General features: G+C 38.3%; 1 protein-coding gene across 1 annotated transcript in view; it reads left to right on the top strand.

Annotated features, from left to right (window-relative positions):
• FGD6 (FYVE, RhoGEF and PH domain containing 6) overlaps positions 1-22990 on the top strand; it is a 162928-nt gene that overhangs the window by 77802 nt on the left and 62136 nt on the right. The window contains exon 6 of the mRNA XM_074226605.1: positions 21791-21942. Coding sequence (XP_074082706.1) covers positions 21791-21942 — 152 coding nt within the window. The remainder of the gene's footprint in view (positions 1-21790; positions 21943-22990) is intronic.

Raw genomic sequence — 22990 nt, 5'->3', positions numbered from 1 at the left:
CTAGCTGCCCCCCAATTATATGTTCATTTGCTTCCCAGCATACTTGGGAGTGTTGTGAACTGCAGTGAAGTCCAAGGTCCCAGGTTAGACATCTCTAACAAATTACCCTTGCCATCAGAGTTGGAACTGTTTATTTGTTAATGGATTTTGCTGAATAATACATAGAAAAAATTAACCAGAAACAGAAATCAGAAGCTGGGGAGGGTGTGGGTCCTTGCCCCTGAGAGGAAGGTGTGGACCTCCCTGGCTCGGCAGGCTTTCTAACATGGCACCACCTAGTTTTCAGAGTTGTTTGTTTTAATGGTGCTGTTACGTATAAAATTGTTCTCCCGCCTCTACATTTTTCATCATTAGAATTTGAAATTTTTCAGAAAATTTTTGTTTGTTTTTTATGAGAATGATGCCATAGTATAAATTGCTCACTATATTATGTGCCCCTTGGCTAGCACTGGGAGGAGCTTGGGAAAGAAGGTACACTCAACAGCATCCTTCCCAAATGCTACCTTTACATCAAAAAGGAATATGATCCCCTGGTCCTAGTTACAGGATCTTCCCAATTCCCTATTGCAGTTTACTTCCTCCCTCTTCCTCTCTCCCAATCCCCACCTTTCTGCTGCCTATTTCTGCTCCCTGTCTAGGTACTCACCTCTCAGGGTTCTTAGCAACTCTATTAAATTGCATTAAATTGTTCACCTGCATTAGAGGGAGTTTCCTCACCCTATACTACTGAAATCTCAGGTCTAGTGATGTACCTGGCAAGTGGTCTATTTTTTTTATTTTTTTTAGATTTTTCAAGGCAGTGGGGTTAAGTGACTTGCCCAAGGCCACACAGCTAGGTAATTATTAAGTGTCTGAGGCCACATTTGAACTCAGGTCCTCCTGACTCCAGGGCCAGTGCTCTATCCATCTGTGCCACCTAGCTGCCCCGTGCCTGGCAAGTGGAAGAGACCCTCAGCTTCTGAGAAACCCAGTGATTGCCCCCTACAATCAAGTTTAGAGATGAGAGAGTCCCTTTTCTTCCCAAGGCCACAAAACATACTCTCAAGGATAATCCTCAGTCCAGACTAACCCTCTAGTCTGCTGGCCAGAAGACTCTGAGTAGTTACAGGTAAACCTAATCAAAAATCTCTGAACATGAATGAGTCATCCTGTCAAAGACAGCATGTTCTCAACCCAATATTTATAGGTTCCATCCATTGTATCCTAATCATGGTTTAGTGGGCAAGCCTCTAGACTTGAAGTTAAGATAAAATTCGTGACTAGATGGGGACTTTAAAAAAAATTAGGACTCAGGACCCCACTCTATATTGTGGTTTCAGATCACAGCTGTGACCCTGAACAAGTCATTTCACTTTTCTGTGTTCTCAGTTTCCCCATTTGTAAAAGAGGCAGTTGAGCTAGATGACCTCTTTATTCCTTCCAGCTCTGATCATTCCTCTTCAAAATCTATGATCCTATACGTTCTTGGCCAAAATCAAATCAATTAAACAAATTTTATTTTAGATCAAAGCTTCTTATGCTTTTGTGTTCCATGGACTCCTCTGGCAATCTGGTGAAGGGCCAATTGGCCCTTCTCAGGAGTATTTTAAAGGCAAAAATAAAATACCTAGAATTTCAAGGGAAAAAATTTTATCAAAATATTAAAAAAAAAAGTTCATGGACTCCAAGTTAAGAACCCCTCATTAGGTTATAAAATGAACATAGGAAACTAAGTATTTTTTAAACTGTGCATTCTGTATATTAAACTAATTTACTATCTTCAAACATAATGCCATTTGGAGATTATTGTAGAGAAAAGTAAAGTGCTTTTAAGCCCTTGTTGTTGCATAGGCAACTTACAGTCAGGAAGAACTAAGTTCAAGTGTTGATTCTGATACATATTTGTTGTGTGATCCTGAAAAAGGCTCATCTTCCCTTTGGGCCTCGGTTTCCTTATTTGTGAAATACAAGAAAAATTGGATGATCATTTCTGCTATCCCTTCCAGCTTGTAGATCTGTGGTCTTACGATCCCTAGACAATAAGTAAAATACAAATTGTTGACCCTACATGTAGAAGAATTTATTTACACAGATGAAATCATATTTCTATATCCCCCAGAAACAGAATTTGGGGACATTTAAGAAAAGTTCAGAGACCCAGTAGATAATTAATCTCAGAACTAGCAAAACCTGAATTGAAGTCCTGTCTGCAACACATACTAGCTGTATGACCCTGGACAGGTCCTTTAACTTTTTTTAATTACACAATTGTTTTTCAGTCATGTCTGACCTTTTTGACCCCATTCAAGGTTTTCTTGGGAAAGATATTGGACTTTGGTTTGTCTTTTATTTCTCCCGTTCATTTTTACAGATGAGGAAACTGAGGCAGAGTTAAGTGATTTGCCAAGGATCACACAACTAGTATCTGAGATCAGATTTGAACTCATGAAGATGACTCCCAGGCCCAATTGCTTTACTTACTTAATTTCTCTTATTAATCTCTCCTGCATGGGGAAAGGGAGTTTCCTAGAATTCAGTATACCAATAAAAATCACATATGCAGAATCCATCTCTATCTTTATGAAAAAGAAAACCTCCCTGGCTTTCTGGGCATCCTTTCTGAAGGATCTTGCTACTGTGCTTCAGTAGAAAGCCCCCCCCCCCCCATGGGAGTGTTTGAGCATCTGCCAAGATAATTGCTCAGCAACAATACTTGGTCTTTAAATGGGAGCAGCTCTGTGAATGAAATGGGACCAGTGTCCTTGCCCCTAGTTATTCTTCCAGCCCCTTTTAATAGCTTTCCACATTTTCTTTGTCTCTCAGAGGCATTTTTCTTGGAGATAATTATTCGGATTTTAACTTTACGAGGGCAAGCCTAAGCCTCATCTATTCTACTGTTTTGAATTTTTTCCCAAAGATTTTATTTGTTTTTGAGTTTCACAATTTTTCCCCTAATGTTGCTTCTCTCCCCCACCCTCCACAGAAGGTAATTTGCCAATCTATATATTGTTTCCATGGTATATATTGATCCAAATTGAATGTGATGAGAGAGAAATCAAATCCTTAAAGAAGAAACATAAAGTATAAGAGATATCAAAATTACATAATAAGATAACAGTTTTTTTCTAAATTGAAGGTAATAGTTTTTAGTCTTTGTTCAAACTCCACAATTTTTTCTCTGGATACAGATGGTATTCTCCATTGCAGATACCCCTAATTTGTCCCTGATTGTTGCACTGATGGAATGATCAAGTTCATCAAGGTTGATCCTCACCCCCATGTTGCTGTTAGGATGTACAATGTTTTTCTGATTCTGCTCATCTCACTCAGCATCAGTTCATGCAAATCCTTCCAGGCTCCCCTTGAATTCCCAGCCCTCTTGGTTTCTAATAGAACAATTGTGTTCCATAATGTACATATACCACAATTTGTTAAGTCATTCCCCAATTGATGGACATTTACTGGATTTCCAATTCTTTGCCACCACAAACAGGGCTGCTATGAATATTTTTGTACAAGTGCTGTTTTTACCCTTTTTCAGCATCTTTTCAGGGTATAGACCAAGATTTAAAATTTTTTTTAATGCACCTAGTTGTTTTTTCTTTTTGTTTTGGTTTTTTTGGCAATAAAACTAATCAATCATTGTCTGTTCAATATCTTGAGATTTATTTGACAACAGGAATATATTAGCAGCTTCATTTGGCAATTATATATCCAATCCCATGACTAAATTGGGGTCATAACTAGTTCAGCTTTGGATTGGTCCCAGGGGTGCCCTAATTAGATCAGGGCTGTCACAAAAGGGATGAGGGGGACAGAGAATGAATAGAGTGCCAGAGTTGAAGTCAGGAAGTCTTACATTCAAATTCATCCTCTGCAACTAGTTAGATCTGGGACTCCTCCTGAGCAAGTCGCTTCATCTTGTAGATGCCCAAGCAATTATCTAAGGAGAGGAGGGGTGGTTTCTTAGCCTGTTTTATGTCCTGGGCCCCTTTGGCAACCTGGAGAAACCCGTGAAATCCTCAGAATAGCGAGTTGGTTTTTTTAAAAAACCATTGCGCAATATACGTAGAATTATGTAGAGGAAACCAATTTCCTTAAAATAATTACTTAATATTTTCACAGATTTCACAGATTTCAGGTTAAGATCTCCTATTCTAAGCCTGTGAGTGACAGAGAAGATACTAGCCTACCTTAGTAGACTTGGTAACTGTTCTAGTGGTTTCCTGTACCTCTGAAAGCAGAGGTGTAGTCCCTATCCCCAGAACCCCACACAGTTTGGCACATATTAGATATTAAATAAATACCTGTTACTTGGTGATGAGCTAAGCAGTTATCTAGCTGCTGCTACCTGGGGTTCTTTTCTCTATGTTCTGGTTCTGCTCATCAGTGCTCAGTGATTTCTGCTAAATGGATTAAGCCAGATGCTATATAGGAAAATGCAGTCGAGGAGGGGGATAATTTTTGCATCTGTGAACTTCCGTTTAGCCTTTGTGTTTACTGAAAATAATAAAACTAAATAACATTTACTTGGGAGGATCATTGCTTCCAGTCATCCTCTGTAATGAAAGAAGGACTTAACGAGGCTTAACAATATTAGATGCTATAGAAAGGAACCAAATCGAATGTTGTAAAGCAGATTTTTATAAAAAAACATCAGTAACTCATTGATGATTTCCTTTTTCAGAAGCTGATAGTATTCTAGGCTATCTCGATAACCTTTGGAAACTGTTAAACATCAACAGCAAAACATTCTCCATTGAGACCCAAATGGCTGGGGGGCCATTTGTGTGCGCATGAATTATTGTCTCCAGACTGCAAGGGAAGGGGTTGCCCTCGGGGGGTTGGTTTGAGAGATGACTGAAAGATTCTAAAAGCCAGCCGTCACCCCGCCTGCTTGTCACTTGTTATTCTTCCATTTCAGTGACCCTAGGAACAAGTAAAAAAGCGACTTGGCCCGGGGAGTCGATCATTAGAGGACTTGAAAATTAGCTCCTTTGTGGCCTCTATGAAGTAACAGCTGCCACAAACTAATAGACCTTGAGCGGAAAGATGGCCTTGGGTGGCCAAACACAAATGTTCTCTCCATACTCTTTATCCATGCTGTCAGACTCAAAGAGAAAGGGAATTCCTAAAGCCCTCTTTAGTCCATATCAAGGACTAAGGTATTAAAGATAAACCTCCATATCTTGGATCATATCTCAGATCAGACTAGTGGTTGTCCAAATCTATCAAAGTAGGCCCACAGTGTCTGGCATATCATAAGAAGGTGCTTAATAAATGTTTATTGATTAGTTGATTGAAAATGGCTTAACTGTTCAGTTATTGTTTTAGCAATGTGTGTGTACTATATAAGAGCAATCTGGTACACTGTTTAATTCTTTTTAATATTGATTCTTGTCTTGATTTGAGAATTAAATCTCTACAGTGATTTTTTTTTTAATCTGACAATTTAGACATCCTGAGTCGCTTGCCAGATCTGTTTTGCTCTTGGGGTATGAGAAGATTCATAACCCTGGCAGCTTGTGTAATTGAAAATTTTATGAAGCATAACCTTATTTTGGAAGTTTAAATTGTAATGGGTTTAAGATTGGTTAAAGTCCCATTTGTTGTCTTCTGGAAATCTAGGTTTAATAAATGCCTCTCTTGAAGTTCTTTGGATGGCTGTCATGTGCCGGGCTTTGGAATAGCCAGGATCTGAGTTTAAATCCCACCTCAGACCCTTAGTAGCTGATTGATTCTGGATAAATCTCTATTTCTTTGGACCTCAGTTTCCTTATGTGTAAAATGAAAGAGTTTAACACAAGGTCACTTCAAGTCTTCAACCCTGGTAGCTTCAAGTCTTATGATCTGGTAATCCTATAATTATCGTGAATTTTGACAGACTTGTTATTTAAAATATTTGTGGTCTGTAGGGCAAAGATAATTACTGTGAAATCAGGGCTATTTTCATGTGATGATAACAATTTTGTCTTGTGACCTTCTGTAATTTTTCTTTCATATATTCAATATAGACTTCTTAATAGATAAATGGAAGGTAAGGTTCTTGAGGGTAGGGACTTTGATTCTCATTTCTGTATCCCCAGCCCTAACCTGTGCTTATCACATAGCAGACACTTCTAATTGATAAATGCCACTGCCGCACTGAGAAATCTTTAATAGTTTTCCCTCAATTTCCTGCCAAAGAAAATTCAGCTATCTCAGTTCAGATTTCTGCATCCCTTCCTCCATGGTCTCTCCTCAATCTCCTTTTCTGACTCAGTCTTCTGTGATTTGTCTTTATATATTTAAATCACCAGACTACTCATTAGAAAAGTTAGCTGGCAGCTAGGTCATGCTGACCTGGGCAGAGCACTAGGCCTAGAGTGGGGAAGACCTGAATTCAGATTTTTGCCTCAGACCCTGATTTTTTTAGTGTGATTAGCCCAGGGTCTTACAGCTAGTGTCTGAAACCAAATTTGAACTCAGGAAGAGGAGTGAGTCTTCCTGACTGCAGTTCTAATACTCTCTATCCACTGCCCAAACTAGTTAGGACATTTTATAGTCGAAGAAATTAAGATGGAGATTCAATGACTTGCCCAGTGGTTCATGGACTACCTAGTTTCTGAGACTGGATTTGAACTAAGACCTTCCTGATTCTAGACACTGTGATACCTACGTGCCTCAAGATGACCATAGTGGCCATAAAGAATAATTGATGACCCCACTTGGAACATAAGTTGCTAAAGTTCACCAAAAAAAAAAAAAGAATAGAATAACTAGAGTTTAAACCATTTAGGACCCAAAGTCCAAATTCAGAGAATCTAACTTGATAATTCTCAAGTAGAGATTATTTTATAGGATCAGATTTAATGAGTAAAAACTATATGCAAATGGCTCTATGATCTCATTGTTTTGGTGTTCCCCATATTTGGTGATACTGATAGTAACTTCTATATATCTGTCCATCCTCTGCCACTCTTGTTCCCATCCTTCTAAAATCCTCCATAGGATGTCAGCGCAGCATACCAGAGTATAATTGACAACTCAAGGATACCAAGAGTTCTTTGACTGTCCACTTGTGGACCAATTCAACTTCTCTACCATTGTATATGGTCTTGATGCAATTCTTTTTTAAAAATTATTTTTTTTATTTAAGGCAATGGAGTTGAGTGACTTGCTCAGGGTCACACATTAAGGCATTCATTAAGTGTTTGAGACTGGATTTGAACTCAGGTCCTCCTGACTCCAAGGTTTGTGTTCTATCCACTGCACCAACTAGCTGCCCCCTTAATGAAATTCTTTACTTCTGTTTTGCTTTGAAGTTCTTCATTGATTTTGTGCTTCAGTTTACTTAGAACCACAATTTCCCTCTCCGTTGTCCTCGTCTCATTGCCAAGTGATAGCAAATGGTAGTATGTGATTTGTTGATTATTGGGGGAAATATTATATTCATTAAAACAAAATACTGCTTGGGGGGCACAAACACAAACATTTCTCCTTCATCCTCAATCCATCCTCTGTTATACTCCCATTCATTGATGTCTCCCAACAATACATTAAAAATAATCTGAGATTAATATGTAACATCAGAAATAATCCTTCAATTCACATCAGATAAGCACAGCACTATAATGTAGCAGAGTCAAATTGAAGGGGTTTCTCTATTAATGGTAAGATCTATATTGTGACTATAGTCACATTTCAATGATTAAATTAAGCCCTAGAACATTGTAGAATCTCCTGGAAGAGATCTGTAATCACTCAGTGGTGATTATATGATCATCCACAGAGGAAAACTAAGTGGATGATAAATGTCTATTGCCCAGATTATAATATGGGCTTTGAAACAATCAGTATAGATTAAAAATTGATGATGAATTAGGTCCAGAATGATCAAGTAGGGAATTTAGAATGGCTTTGCCTTCAGGTACTTTGTCTCATTTTTAAAAATTTTTCTAATTATTTCTTGTAATCAATGAAAATCTCCTTTTCTCCTTACCATCTCCCTCTGTGCCCCACTGGGAAAGCAAGGAAAACAAAGTCCCCATTATAAATATTTATAGTCAAGCACAACAAATTCTCACATGGACCAACCCCCCCCCATCTTTCTCTTGAGTCTATTACCTCTCTTTCCAAAAATGTCCATTTATTTAAAATGAAGATTCATTTTCTAAGAAATTTTGTTATGAAATTTTATCCATACCTTGCCATAGATTTCAAATCAGGACATTGTTTGAAGTTCCTATTCTCTTAATTTTCTATTCATCAGATCTTTCCCTCTACTGCTATTAGAAATAATCTATATTAAAGTTTTTTAAATATCCTATATCTTTGAGACTAGTGTAGCCTTCATTTTAGGGGTTCTTAACCTTGTGACATGTATATTTTTGGTGATCTATTGAGGCCTGTGAAACTTTTCTCAAAAGAATATATTTTGATAATTGAAGAAGATTCCAAATTTTAATAGTTAATAAAAAGAAAGTTAATTTTCTTCTACATCTAAATTCATAGATCACCTGAAATCAACCCCTGCTTTAATTGAAGCTTTCATTTAAATTGAATTTAATTTATTCTTTCATTTTAAATTGGCCATCATCCTTCATTTCCCTTGGTACCAAAGAACAATTTGTGAGCAGTATTTTTTTCATGTGGGAAGTGGCCCTCATTGAATGGAGCTCATTGTACTAAGTGCTCTACTTTTGTTATTTCATTGGGGGTTTCCATTCTGAATTTTTTTGGTTTGGTTTTTTTTGCATGTGTATGTGTGTATGATATCCTTATGAGCTCATGCCCAAGAACTTTTAACTCCCAAGTCCCTGGAATTCTTATATTTCTTAAATGGGTAATCATTTGGGTGATCTAGTGATCAATAGATTTTTCTTTTTAAAATGATACCTTAGAAATTTCTTTTTAGCATGTTAACTTGACATCTTTGTTGGATGTTATATTACACTTAGGTCTTCCATCTGTTATGTTTCTCCCTTTTTTTTTTTTTTTTTTTTTTAAATTGCTGCCCAGACTGGTCTGAGGAAGAATTGTCCTCAATCTGACACACCCTGGCAATGTGACCTGGGGCAAGTAAATTAAACTCAGAATCCCAGGCAATTTTCTAAATCTCTTTAAATTGAAGTTCTTGTGGCAGAAGCTTCCTTGAGGATCTGGGCTTCTCAGTATGCTGAAATCCAAATCACACTCCTCCAACAAAGGAACCCCCCAAACAGGCTGCTGATACTGATTGCCCTCCCTGTCTTTGTTGCTTAGAGAACCTGCAACAACCTTCTATTAGATTCTAAATTCCTTCAGGGCAGTGGCATAAAAACCTATACATTCCCTGTCTCTCATCACTCAGTCTTTATCTCTCTGTTTTTTTATTCACCCCCCCCCCATTACTTAGCTCAGTGACCTTCATCTGATAGCTGTTTATAGAATGATTGACTTTGTTACTCTCCCATGTCACAGTTGATTCTTAACACTAGAAGCCATCTTAAAGATCATTTGGGGGCACCTGGGTGGCACAGTGGATAGAATACCAGCCCTGAAATCAGGAGGACCTGGGTTCAAATGCGGCCTCAGACACTTAATAATTCCCTAGCTGTGTGACTATGGGCAAGTCACTTAACCCCACGGCCTTCCAAAACAACAACAAAAAAAGAACATTTGGTATAGCTTTCTCATTTTACACTTGAAGAAACTGTGGCCAGTTAAGAGCCAGTGACTTGAGAAATTTGAGAAGGGAGATTGCTTTCATCATGGGGATTAGTTGGCTTTTGAAAGAAAGACTGACCGTCAGCAGACTGAGATGGAGGAAGGAAAAATTCTTTTTTTCCAACCATAGCAATGGGGGGGGGGGGTGGATTTCATTCTTTGATTGTCTTTAAAGTCTGTGACACCAAGAATAAAAAGATTCTCTAAGTTAACAAATAAGAACTGGGCTTGTGAATTCATTGATTCATAGAGACCTCATGCCAGCCCTGGCTTGCAGTTTTATAAAGTGGTCTGGCACACTAATTGCCTCAGTGATTTGCCAGGGTTCTTTCTCCACTATAACATGCTGTTTCTTATCCTCTGCAAATTGGGAGGATTTTCACCTACGATCAATCTGCACTTTAATTTCTTCTTGTTGTCTTATTACATAACATGGCACAGCATAGAACTGGCCCTGGAAGGAGGAAGATCAGGATTCAAAGACCGCCTCTGCCACATACTTCCTGTGGATTTTAGGCAAGTCACTGGCAGCTTTGCAGTGTCCTAGAGTAACTTTCTTAGGATTATAAACTGGAGAGTAATTAGTGATCTGAATTGGCAGGGAGAGCTTCCTCATTTGGAAGTTTATTTTGTCAATGCAATACAATCACAGGTTCAGTTTAAAAAGAGATTCTAATGTTACCATTTCTTGAAGTTGATTGTTGTCTTTCATTGTCAGGGGACTAAAATGACATCACTATGTTGGGGTCATATCGTGTGTCTGACTTGTGACTGATAAGACTCATAAGCTTGGCATGCTCTACTATAGGTTGGGCACAAATGGTCCATGTGAACATTTGAAATGGATTCTCTAAATTTGCACAAAACTACTTCACAAGCTACTTCAATTCTACTTTGCTCATAGACCACAGCACCTTCTCTGATGAGAGCATGCCATGCTGGGCAGTCATACATCAAGTGCTTTCCATGTCATTCAATCAGTTCCAGTTTCTAGAAGTATATTATAATGAGGAAACATATGAAACATTTTTCATGAAAAGTTCTATATGGATGTTGTTGTTCAGTCATTCGATGATGTCCAGCTATATAATCCCATGGACAAAGTCCATAGGATTTTCTTGATAAAGATAATGGAGTGGTTTGCCTTTTATTTCTCCATTATGTTCCCATTTTACAGATAAGGAATTGAGGAAAGTAAGAATTAAGTGAATTGCCCAGGGTCACATTGCTTGTAAATGTTCAAAGGCAGATTTCAACTCAGATCTTCCTGACTCCACACCAGGTGCTCCACTGTACCAGCCATTTATTAAATTACACACACACACACACACACACACACACACACACACACATACATACACACACACACACGTATATATATACACATATACTTACATATTATATACACATATACTTACATACATCCATACCAACAGTGAACATCTTTGCTTTACTCCTAACCTTATTGGAAAATCTAGTGGTTTTTGTTTATTTGTTTGTTTTGTTTTTTACAAATTATGCTATTTTGGTTTTAAATCCTCTGTTACGTATGTGTATGCAAAATCAGTTTTTAAACTATGCTTTTTTAGTATCATCCACCCCTAGTATCCCCATGAATGCATAATGTAGAGTGGTAACAAAAAGACAACAGAGGATGAAGTGAGATTTTTTTTTTGGCTAAACATAGAATAATTTAATGAAAATAATGAGATAAGACTGGAAAAGTAGGTTAAAATCAGATTATGGAAAGACTAGATGCCCCGTGGGAGACCATTGGATAGAGCCATAGTAATTTCTCATGTGTTTCTTTTGGAAATCAGGAGGACCAGGATTCAAGAGCTATTCCTCATTTCATGGTCATGTGACCCTGAGTGCCCCCAGGTAATTCCCTTACTTTTATTTTTTAGGTTTTTTCCAAGGCAAACGGGGTTAAGTGGCTTGCCCAAGGCCACACAGCTAGGTAATTATTAAGTATCTGAAGCTGGATTTGAACTCAGGTACTCCTGACTCCAGGGCCGGTGCTCTATCCACTGTGCCACCTAGCTGCCCCAGTTCCCTTACTTTTTAGAAAGATAAAGGGTCACTGGGTCACTTGGAAGTCCAGATTGGCCTAGGACCACGCTGTAAGAAGATTTATAAGTAGGAATTGAACTCCAGTCTTATGGACTCTGAGAGATGATTATAATTAATCAATAATCAACCAATATTTATTAAGCATCTTCTAGTGTACTCGACACTGGGGATACAAAAACAAAAGCAAAAGATAGTCCCTGCCCTCAAGGAACTTCTAATATAATGGGGTAGATAACATGTAAACACAAGTATGCAAAGCGAGGAAAGTAGGAATAATTAACAGATGGAAGAAACTAGAATTAATATTATAGTATTTAGAATTTTTTAATAGTTTGCAGGGCACTTTATAAATATCTCATTTGATCCTTCTAAAAACTCTAAGAGATAAGTGCTATCAATATGCCCATTTTACAGTCAAGGAAACTGAAGTGGAGTGAGAATTACATAGCTAGCAAATATCTAAAAACACTTGAATTCAGGTCTTCTTACCTGTGCTATTCACTTCCCATTACCTCAACTGGCTCTGTTAAACCCTAACTGTTCACAGGGTTCCTTTGAGTAATGAAAGATCAATTTTTTTCATTTCAAAGCTCTGTAATGTCTCCATATTCTTCTTTTTATTTACTTTCTTCTAAAGACTAGGAATCAAATGATGATTTATATAAAATGCTTTGTGAACATTGTTATAAAAATGTCCTCTACTGTTAGTAGTAGAGGACACAGTTTCTGCATCTTTAAAACCACTTCTCATTTTAGCAGCTGCTTGATTGCTGCTAAGTATGCAGAATATTACTAAGCCCAGGCCTAGACCCTGCAAACCTCCAGCCCTACCCCCTAAGCCCATTTGGTCTTTGTAATTCCCTAGGTCATTATTGTGTTTGTTGTTAAGTTAAAGCCCTAAGGTCAGGAAGCCCTGTCAGGACAGCTGGTGATGGAGTCAGAAACCCCTCAGTGGCACTTCACATAGAAGACATGGCCCATGAGTTAGACCATCTGTTTAGGGCTTCCAGACCTCATTTTCTAGGTTGCTTTTATTTCTTTTATTTTGCTTAGGTCCTCTCCAGATGACCAGAGTAAGGCGGTGAATGAGGTTTTTCTTCTTTTTCTTTAAGTTAAACTGACAAGGAATTACTAAGGACAGTATGTAGTGTGTGTGTGTGTGTGTGTGTGTGTGTGTGTGTGTGTGTATATGCGTGTATTATATACATATAATATATATACACATGTATGTGTGCATACATTAATTTTGTATATATCAATTATATGTGATATGTGTATATATATATGTATGTATACAGAGAGAGATAAGCATTTATCTCTATATACATATATATCTTTACACTTATATACAATTATTCTTCCACATTGCAAAAGGCAGGGCAAGGGCACCTTGCTGATCTGACAAAAATCTGTCTAAAATTTTTTGGCTCTCCTTTTTCTCCAGAGAAGATGTCAAAATTTTTTCTTTTTCTATGTTGGTATCATACAACACTATACCTATATTTTATTCCTTTCCCATTTCTAAATGTTTTCTGGGTCATCCACTGGCCTTCTCATGTCATCGTGGCTTCCATAAACTCCTCCCCAAATTCCCATTTAATTTCTTTTGTGGACCCGTGATGTATTGATGCCGTGAGAGGGATAAATGTTTACATGTAAAATATGGATCTATATTTATCTCTACACACATACACATATATATGTATGTATGTATGTATGTATGTATCTACATATAAATCTATCAAGCAGTTATCTCACATGTCTACGTATATGAATATACATATAAACATATACAACAGAACCCTACCTTATAATCATATGGTATCCTTACTTCCATTTCCCCTTTCTCCCATCTGTCCTTCGTAGCTGCTAAGTAGATGCCCCTAAACACATGTCACCATGTGCCTAGCCCAGGAATTTTCAATGGCTCCCTATTACCTTGAGAGAAAATGAAGAAATCTTCACTCTGGCAAATAATCCACCCCTTAACTACCAGGTTCGCACTTACCTCTCCAGTCATATTCATATGGTTCCGCCTTCAAGAACTTTTGGACTCGGTCATCCCACCCATAGAGGACTACCATCTCTGTGATCCCCTGACATAAAAACTTGTATTTGCCTAGAGCTTTAAAGTTTGCAAAGAATTTATAAATATGAGTCTCCTCGGATTGTCACAGCCACCGTGGTTGATCAGTCAGTCCCTACACATTTACTTCAGTACCTTTTGTGACTTGTTTTAAGTACCTATGAAGTACCATTTTAAATGCCTTTTATGACATGAACTAAGTACCCACTCTTAAGTAACATTTAAGGACCTTTTATGATATGTAGTAAGTGCCTACCATTAAGCAAAATGTAAGTATTTTATGACAAGTCTTAAGTACCTACCTACTAACATTTTAAACCTTTTATGCCATATATTAAGTGCCTACCATTTAGTAACATTTAAGGACCTTTTATGCCATATATTAAGTGTCTACCATTCAGTGACATTTAAGGACCTTTTATGACATATATTAAGTACCTACCATTAAGTGACATTTTAACTTTCATTGCATGTTTTAAGTAACATTTATTAAGTATGTAATGTGGACTAAGCTCTGGAGATACTGTTTCAGTCCCCATTTTTCAAGTGAGGAAATACAGTAAGTGGATTGCCCCACCAGTGTGTGTTTGAGGCAGAATTTGAACCCAGATCTTCCTGACTATTGCTTCACTACATAGGGTAGATTCTAGCAGCTGTGAGAAGTCCAGGAAAGGCCATCCACATAAAGTATCATCTGAGCTGAACCCTGAAGGGAATTTGAGAGACAAAGTTGAGGAGTGAGAACATTCTTATCCTGAGGAGATAGGTCATCCTGGTAAAGGTGCAGTGCTGAGAGATAGAGTAGATAGTCAAGGAACAGAAGCAAACCAGTATGGCTCGAGAGAAGTAGGGTATAAGGCTGTGCATTCGTTCCCTCTTTTTAAGTTGCCAGCAGAAACTTCCACAAGCAGGATTTTTGAAGGATCAGACTTCAAGCCTTATTCTCCCATTATCTAGTGAAGCATGGTGGTCGAAACGAAACCCTAACACTAGAGCAGCTTCCTCCTTTCCCAGATTTATTTGGATCATTAGCTCTTATAAAAGGGATCAGTCTTATGTTGCAGCCCTCATTTCTGAAAAGTGATGCTTACTGATCATTCAAGTGGTGGGAATGATTTTGAGTAACACAGAGATGGAATACTGTTTGGATTTGGAGAGAGCTGAATGCTTCTAGCTATGGAAACAAGCCACATCTGACTCTTCTAGCCAAAGCATCTCACTTTTGATTTGGGCTAAGCTTCAGATGGTGGCCTTTTGGAGTCGGATGCTTGCTTTGAACCTTAACATTTTATCCTCTTAAAACTAAATTGTGCAGATCACAGCTGGAGAAGATGTATGATTTCTTCTTGGATATCTTGGTGAACCCAAGCCCTAAATCATGCCTGGGGAGGGGATGGCACCTACAAACATACATTACATTATTTGTTTTATTCTGAAGTGGCACCTGATATATCTCATCAGGAATTTAGCCTGAGACATTCATCTGCCCAGAGCTACTTTATAACTCCCTGGTAGGTTCAGGCAGAGGGAGTCTTTCACTGGGATGCTGTAAAGTCTTCATTCAGAGAGATGGGCATTCACCCTTCCCACAGACATAGTCTATTTTGGTTCTGCCTGAAGTCTATGGAATGTATTTTGAATGAGCCAACTTTTCCTTCCCTTGGCAAGGGAGCAGGCATGTGTCCATGTCATCTGGCAAGAGCTTTTCTCCATAGGGGTTCTAAGCTGTTTAGCAGCTGAAGTCTGGGACCACTGTCATAACTGAGGAAATACCTTCCAGCCACCTAATGCCAAGGGAAAAATGCATCCATCACTTAGATTTCCATAAGAACAGACTTTTCTGCATTGATGGGCAAATAGTTCTTAACACCTAAATTTAATGATCGACTTAACTCTCGGGACCATATCCCTATCCAAATGACTTGCCATTCCCCACCCCACCCCCACATAATTAATATAAATTACAGAATATCACAGGGTAGAGAGGGGAAGTGGGATGCAGTGGAAGGCATATGGTCCTTGACATCAGAGAGACCTCACCCTGCCTTAAATGACCCTGGACAAGTCATTATCTTCTCCAAAGCTCAATTTTTTTCTGCATTCCTTTGAATTTCTCCATCATACTCCTCTTTTGTTTTCCACTTTTAGGCTATTATCTCCTTAAGGGTAGAGCTGTCTTTTCCATATCTGCATCCCCATTGACTGACCTATGAAATTAGGATATCTGTTTCACAGTTTGTTGTGAGGAAAGAGTGTTCACCATAATTGTGAGTTGTTCAGGAGACTGTATTGGTTTTCATCTTTTTATCATTAGAACCTATCAATTAAATGTTTGTTAAACACTAATATGTGCTGGGCACTAGTTGGTGCCATGGTGGATAGAGTGTTGGGTTTGGAGTTAGAAGACTTATCTTCCTGAGTTCAAATCTGGCCTGTGGCACTTCCTAGCTGTATGACCCTGGGAAAGTCATATCACCCTGTTTGCCTCAGTTTCCTCTTCTGTAAAATGAACAGGAGAAGGAAATGACAAACACTTAAGTGTCTTTGCCAAGAAAATCCCAAGTGGGATCACTGAGAGTCAGACATGACTGAAAAATGACTGAACAACAATAAAGTCATTGACAGGCACCATGGTCAGGATACGAAGTCTAAAGTGGAGCAGTCTCTGTCCTCAGAGAGGTTATAGACTATTGCGGAGATCAATATGCACCCATAAGTTCATGCAAAATACATGGCATTTGGGGAATTAGGGTTAGAATGGGATCAGGAAAGACTTCATGTAGGAAGTAGAGTTTCAGCTGAACCTTGAAGAAAGCTAGAAATTCTAAAGGGAAGAAGTGAGGAATGAATGGATTCCAGGCATGGGGGACAGCCAATGCAAAGATTTGGAGATGGGAAATGGGATTCTGTACATGAGGAACATCAAGAAAGCACAGTATCATATACATAGTTTTTATTTAACAATATAGAAATAGACTTTAAGATTTACAAAGCATTTTATACACGTTTTCATTGAATATCCAAAATCCTTGTAAGATGGGCATTTCAGGTATTATTATTATTTCCCATTTGACAGATGAGGAAATTAAGGCTGAGGAAGGTCAAACAGGTAATAAATGAGCAAGTTTTAAACCTGGGTCTTCTGAACCCCAAGTCTAGCACATGCATACTTTATCTCTCTCTTTCTTGTTGTTTCTTTTCTTCCCCTGATCCCCTCTATTTCTCTCCTCTCCCTTACAGTGAGATTTCTTGGTAAAGACTTAATAGTCTTTTCTTTTTTATCCCCCACTTCCTTGACAACCATTTTTTTTTTTTTAGGTTTTTGCAAGGCAGTGGGGTTAAGTGGCTTGCCCCAGGCCACACACCTAGGTAATTATTAAGTGTCTGAGGCCCGATTTGAACTCAGGTACTCCTGACTCCAGGGCCGGTTCTCTATCCATGGCGCCACCTAGCCACCCCGACAACCATTTCTTAAAAAGATGTTATAGATGCAGGGCTCCCATTCAGGGATGGAGTAGACTGGATGGCATTTGGGGTTCCTTTTTACTCTTGATTATGTCCAGTACTTTAGAGACCACTAAACTGTAGAGAAATCTTGGCCATTTGCAGAGTTTTGGTACTAGACAGACATCCTCCAGTTCCTTGTTGTTTTTGTCCATCATTTTCAGTTATGATCCTATTCAAGGTTTTCTTGGCAAAGATACTGGAATGGTTTGCCGTTTCTTTCTTCAGCTCATTTTACAGATGAGGAAACTGAAGTAAACAAGGTGAGGTGACTTGTCCAGGTCACACAGTGAGCTGTCACACATTTATCTAGATTCGAAGTAAGGTCTTCCTGACTCCAGACCTGAGACTTATCCATTGTGCCACCTAGATGCCTTCACAAGGGCATTAGGAAGCTTTTGTCAAAGTTGGAGTGACAAGAGAAGTGGCTTCCGAGAAACCCGATTAGATTTATAGGAACAGATGCAGAGTAAATTGAGGAGAATCAGAAGAGCATTTTGTACAAAGACAACTTTGAAAGACTTTGAAATTCAGATCAGTACAATGACCAATCAGAATTTCAGAGTACCCATGATGAAGCTGGTTCCCCACTTACTGAGAGAGATGATGGACTCAGAGCTGATTTTTTTTTGTCTTGAGTTTTTCTTTTGGACATAGCCCATGTAGAGATTTATTTTTCTTGACTAGGCATATTTGTTACAAGGGTTTTGTTTTTGTTTTATTTTTCAGCGGGAGGGAGGAAAAATAAGTTAAGTAAAAAAAAAAAGAGTCCTAAATTTTTAAAAATAAACTTGAAGAGCATTTTTCAGATCTTTAGAACATTTCCTGTTTAAGCCTTTTTAAAGGCACTTGTTTACATGATCCTAAGAAATGGGTTTTTTTGAACAGTAAGGTATTCTCTAGCCTTAGTGAATAATGGCAGGAAATAAAACCATTTTTAGTTTATTGGGAAACCCTCGTACCTTCCAGCCGATTGTATATACTGTCCGAAACAAGCTGTTACAAATCAGGAGGCTTAAGAGGTAGGATCCAGCCACTGCCCTACATCTGGTTTTTAGAACATTTTGCTTTCCAAAATAGACTTCTAACTCAATATTCCTGTCTGGTCCTTAAAAGAATTTGTCAGCTCTTTATTTTAGATAATAGTTGTTAGCAGTAGAAACCATCCTTTGTAGCCAGTCAGATTATGAAAGTAATAAGTCTGATGAATATGAGACACAAATCATAGGTTGATACTTGAATTAAATACTTCTCTGGAAATTGCTACCTATAAGATTTTCCATTCATCCAGATTACCCTGTCATTAGATGTGACATCCTGTCTTAAAAGTACAGCATTTGGCCTTGGGGATGGCCTAGATCTTAAATGCTTGAAATTTAGAGGTACAAGACTGGCCTGCAGATCTTTCCTCTGACACTTACATGCCCTTTGGCACATCATTATTATCACTCTGGATCATAGGTCATAGATGACTTACTCTAAAAATGAATGCTTTATCATGGAAAGAGGGTGACATTCTATTTGTGTAGAATTCCTGGTATGGAAAACTCTCTTCACCTATATAAATCATTGACCCATCTGTAACTTACAGAACTTACCTGGAGCCCTGAGAGGTGAAATTATTTGCTTAGTGTTATGTGTCACAGGTAGGACTTAAATGTAGGCTTTCCTGACTCTTCAGTTAGTCTTGCAGTCTTTACCCACCCTAATGTTCATAGGCCTACATTTTCATACTATACTTACTATATAGATTGTTTCTTCCTTCCCAATTTGAATTCTTTCCATTTTTTTCTTCTCTCTCTCTCTCTCTCTCTCTCTCTCTCTCTCTTTAAGTTTTTGCAAGGCAGTGGGGTTAAGTGACTTAACCAAGGCCACATGGCTAGGTAATTATTAAGTGTCTGAGGCCAGATTTGAACTCAGGTACTCCTGACTCCAAGGCCAGCGCTCTATCCACTGCACCACCTAGCCGCCCCAATTTTTTTCTTCTCTTATTGCTGAATCTAACATTTCTAAAACGATATTGAATAGTAGTGGTGATAATGGGCATCCTTGTTTCACCTCTGATCTTATTGGGAATGCCTCTAGCCTCTCCCCATTGAATATAATGCTTGTTGATGCTTATTATTCTAAGGAACAGTCCATTTATTCCTACACTCTCTAGTGTTTTTAGTAGGAATGTGTGCTGTATTTTGTCAAACGCTTTTCCAGCATCTATTGATGTGATCATATGATTTCTGATAGGTTTGTTGTTGATATAATTAATCATACTAATACTGAACCAACCCTGCATTCCTGGGATCAGTACTACTTGGTCATAGTGTATTATCTTAGCAATAACTTGTAATCATTTTGCTAAGATGTTATATAGATTGTCAACTCCTTGAGAGCAGAACTGTCTTTGGATTCTTTTTCTATCTCTAGCTTGTAATAGGTACTTAAAAATATTTATTGGTTGACTGATTGATTATTCTATTTGCCAAATTAACTTACTAGTCCTATTTGTTAGCTTATTGTTTCCTATATTTGCAAAAGTAAAGATGAGTTATATTGGTTTATTCTGAACACATACTAGATTTCTTTTTTTTTTTTTTTTTGCCTCTATGAAAAGACTTCATCATTATTATACACTTAGGCCTGAGTTTTCTATCAAAATCCTGGAATTTTGTTTTTTAAGGGACTTGAAGGTTTTTTTTTTTTAATACTCAGAAAAATGAAGCTTCAGAAGCATTGCGTACAGATCCAAGATCTGTCATCTTAGAACCAGTCAGGGCAATTTGAGAGAAGCGCATTGCCAGAAAAGTGATGATTATTTTTTTGTCTGCCCAAGTTCACAAAAACCATCTAATCAGTCTTAGAAGGGGGCTTAGTCTTTATAAATGAAGAAGATTCTCATGTCAACAAAATATTTACCCCTCTTTATTGGTATGGATGGTGCTTCTGTCAGTGGAAGCTGTCCCTTGTCTCCATGCCTCTGTGGAGGACTTTGTCAGTTCTCCTGACCAAGGAAAGGAGCACTTGCTATCCAGACTGGTGGCAGTGAGCCCATTGGCACAGCAAGCCACGTCTGCCTTAAATAACAACAGTGAAGTACACCACCAGGTCTCTGTATCCTGCCTCTCCCACATTTGTAAAACCTCTGAAGGCACCTTGGCACAGCGGTTAGAATACCGAAGTTGGAATAAGGAAGACCCGAGTTCAAAACTCACCTTAGAAACTTAGTAGCTATGTGACCCAGGGCAAGTCACACTCGTAGCCAGTTTCTCATCTGTTAAAACAGGAATAGTAAAAAGCCCCTTAGGACAGCTCACAGTGTCAAGAAGAAGTCTTTGTGAGTCTGAATCTGGCCTCAGATAACTTACTAGTTTTGTGGCTCTGGGCAGGTCATTAAACCCTGTTTGCCTCATCTGTAAAATGAGCTGAAGGAGGAAATGACAAGCCACTCCAGTGTCTTTGCCAAGAAAAAACCCAAATGAGGTCACGAAGACTCAGACACAACTGAAACAACTCAACAACAAAACTAGCACCTACTTCACAGAGTTGTGGAAATTTTTTTAAAAAATGACTTGCCCAAGGTGACATAATCAGTGTCAAGGGATTTGAACCCAGACCTGCCTAATACCATTCACCAATATGAATCAACAACTTATTTAAAATTTAAAATCCCAAAGAACTGCCCAGAGCAGTGAGAGGGATTACCTGCCTAGAGTCACTCACCCACTGTGTCAGAGGCCAAATTTGAAAGCAGGTCTTCCTGACTCCCTTGCTGGAGTCTCTACACTAAAACATTGTATGTTACTGACTTCTAGTTAAGTGCCACAATGATATCCATTGGATTCTTGATATAAGCAGCTTAACTCAAAAGCTTTGGTTCATTTAGGACTAAAATAAAAAATTCCAGAAGGCAGGAAAGATTTGTGTTCTGCAGATGTATACTGATGATGAGCATTGTTCTCTTGAGCTAATGAAGCTACACTGCTGCCCTTTGCTGTCCTGGCTCTTCATGAATTATCTCAATCAGATTCCAAGTTACAAGAATTCTTAAAAGCCCTCTGATCCTTTTAAGTGGAATGGAGCTTCAGTAATGAACTTCAAGTATCAAGAAGGCCCTACCTCCAACACCCAATTTCCTGACTTTGAATACTTCTCTGTACCTGACTTTTTTAAAAGTCTGTAAATAATGATAATTAATAATAATCTGATAATGATGATGATGATATGGATTAAATAGACTCTGAGTTCCCTTCCAGTTCTAGATCTGTGGTTCTACATCTCTAATATTATTCTTGGTTTGCAGCCTTGCAAAGGACTCTGACTTCATAATGAGAGACTACTGGGTGGGGTGGGTGAGGAGGAGGAAGCTTGCTCTTAGAACTTGACTTTTTGTATTGTTCTTCAGGTCCCATTCTGCTTTCTCCTTATGTGTGTGTGTGTATTTTTTTCTCCTCTTCTGAACTCTGGCAGGATTTCCGGGATGCAGTAGCTCAGGCCTCGAGGCAGCTTGGAAAGCCAGTGATTGAGGACAGAATCTTGAATCAGATCCTGTACTACTTGCCTCAGTTGTATGAACTCAACCGAGATCTCCTGAAAGAATTGGAAGAAAGGATGCTGAACTGGTAAGAAAAAGAATAAAAGAAGAATGTTGGATGAGACCCAGAGTTGATTTATAATGTGAACCCCTGAGGGTGGCACTAAAAGTGACTCAGAATGAATGTGACTTATTTTATTTTAAGAAATTGTTTAAATTGGGGCAGCTAGGCGGCACAATGGGTAGAATAGTGCAAATTCTACCCCAGACACTTAATAATTGCCTAGCTGCGTCACTTTGGGCAAGTCACTTTACCCCATTGCCTTAAATAAATAAAATTTTTTTAAAATTGTTTAAATTATACTTTAATTTTTAGTCAGTGAGTTTTCTCCCGTCTCCTTCCCACTCCATTCCTTTGAGAAAGAAAGAAAAAAAAAGAAACATGAAGTCAAGTAGAATGACTTCCTTTATTGATCATATCCAAAGAAAATAGATCTAATCTGTACCCTATGTAGATTACCTATCTTTCAGGTAGGGTGGGTACTGTGTTTCATTATGAGCCCTTTAGTTCTTCTCACACTTTTATTTATTTATTTGTTTGTTTGTTTGCTTGTTTATTTATTTTTGGTTTTGGCAAGGCAATGGGGTTAAGTGACTTGCCCAAGGCCACACAGCTAGGTAATTATTAAGTGTCTGAGGCCGGATTTGAACTCAGGTCCTCCTGACTCCAGGGTCAGTGCTCTATCCACTGAGCCCTTTGGAATAGTTATTGTATCAATCAGAGTTCTAAAGTCTTTGGAAAGATGTTTCTCTTTATAATAACAGTGTTATTACATAAATTGTTCTGCTCACTTCACTCTATCAGTTCATACAAGTCTTCTTAGGTTCCTCTGAATTAGTCCCCTTCATCATACTTATTACATGACTTTATACACATAGTATATGTAATTGTACAGTAGACAATGTGATCTATCTTTGAAGAGAAATTCCTTGTCTGGATCTTTGAAGTTAATTTGAACATCTCTTGATTGTCTTGGTAGTTACATGTGGACTTGACAGGTGGTTTTGCGATGGCTGGTTATCAAAAGCTTTGGAGACCAGTCCCATTATCAATGTTTTTAATTTATTTTATCTTT

This window comes from Macrotis lagotis, chromosome 2 (assembly GCF_037893015.1).
Source record: "Macrotis lagotis isolate mMagLag1 chromosome 2, bilby.v1.9.chrom.fasta, whole genome shotgun sequence".
NCBI classification, from domain to species: Eukaryota; Metazoa; Chordata; class Mammalia; order Peramelemorphia; family Peramelidae; genus Macrotis; species Macrotis lagotis.
This window is presented reverse-complemented; position numbering and strand designations above follow the sequence as displayed.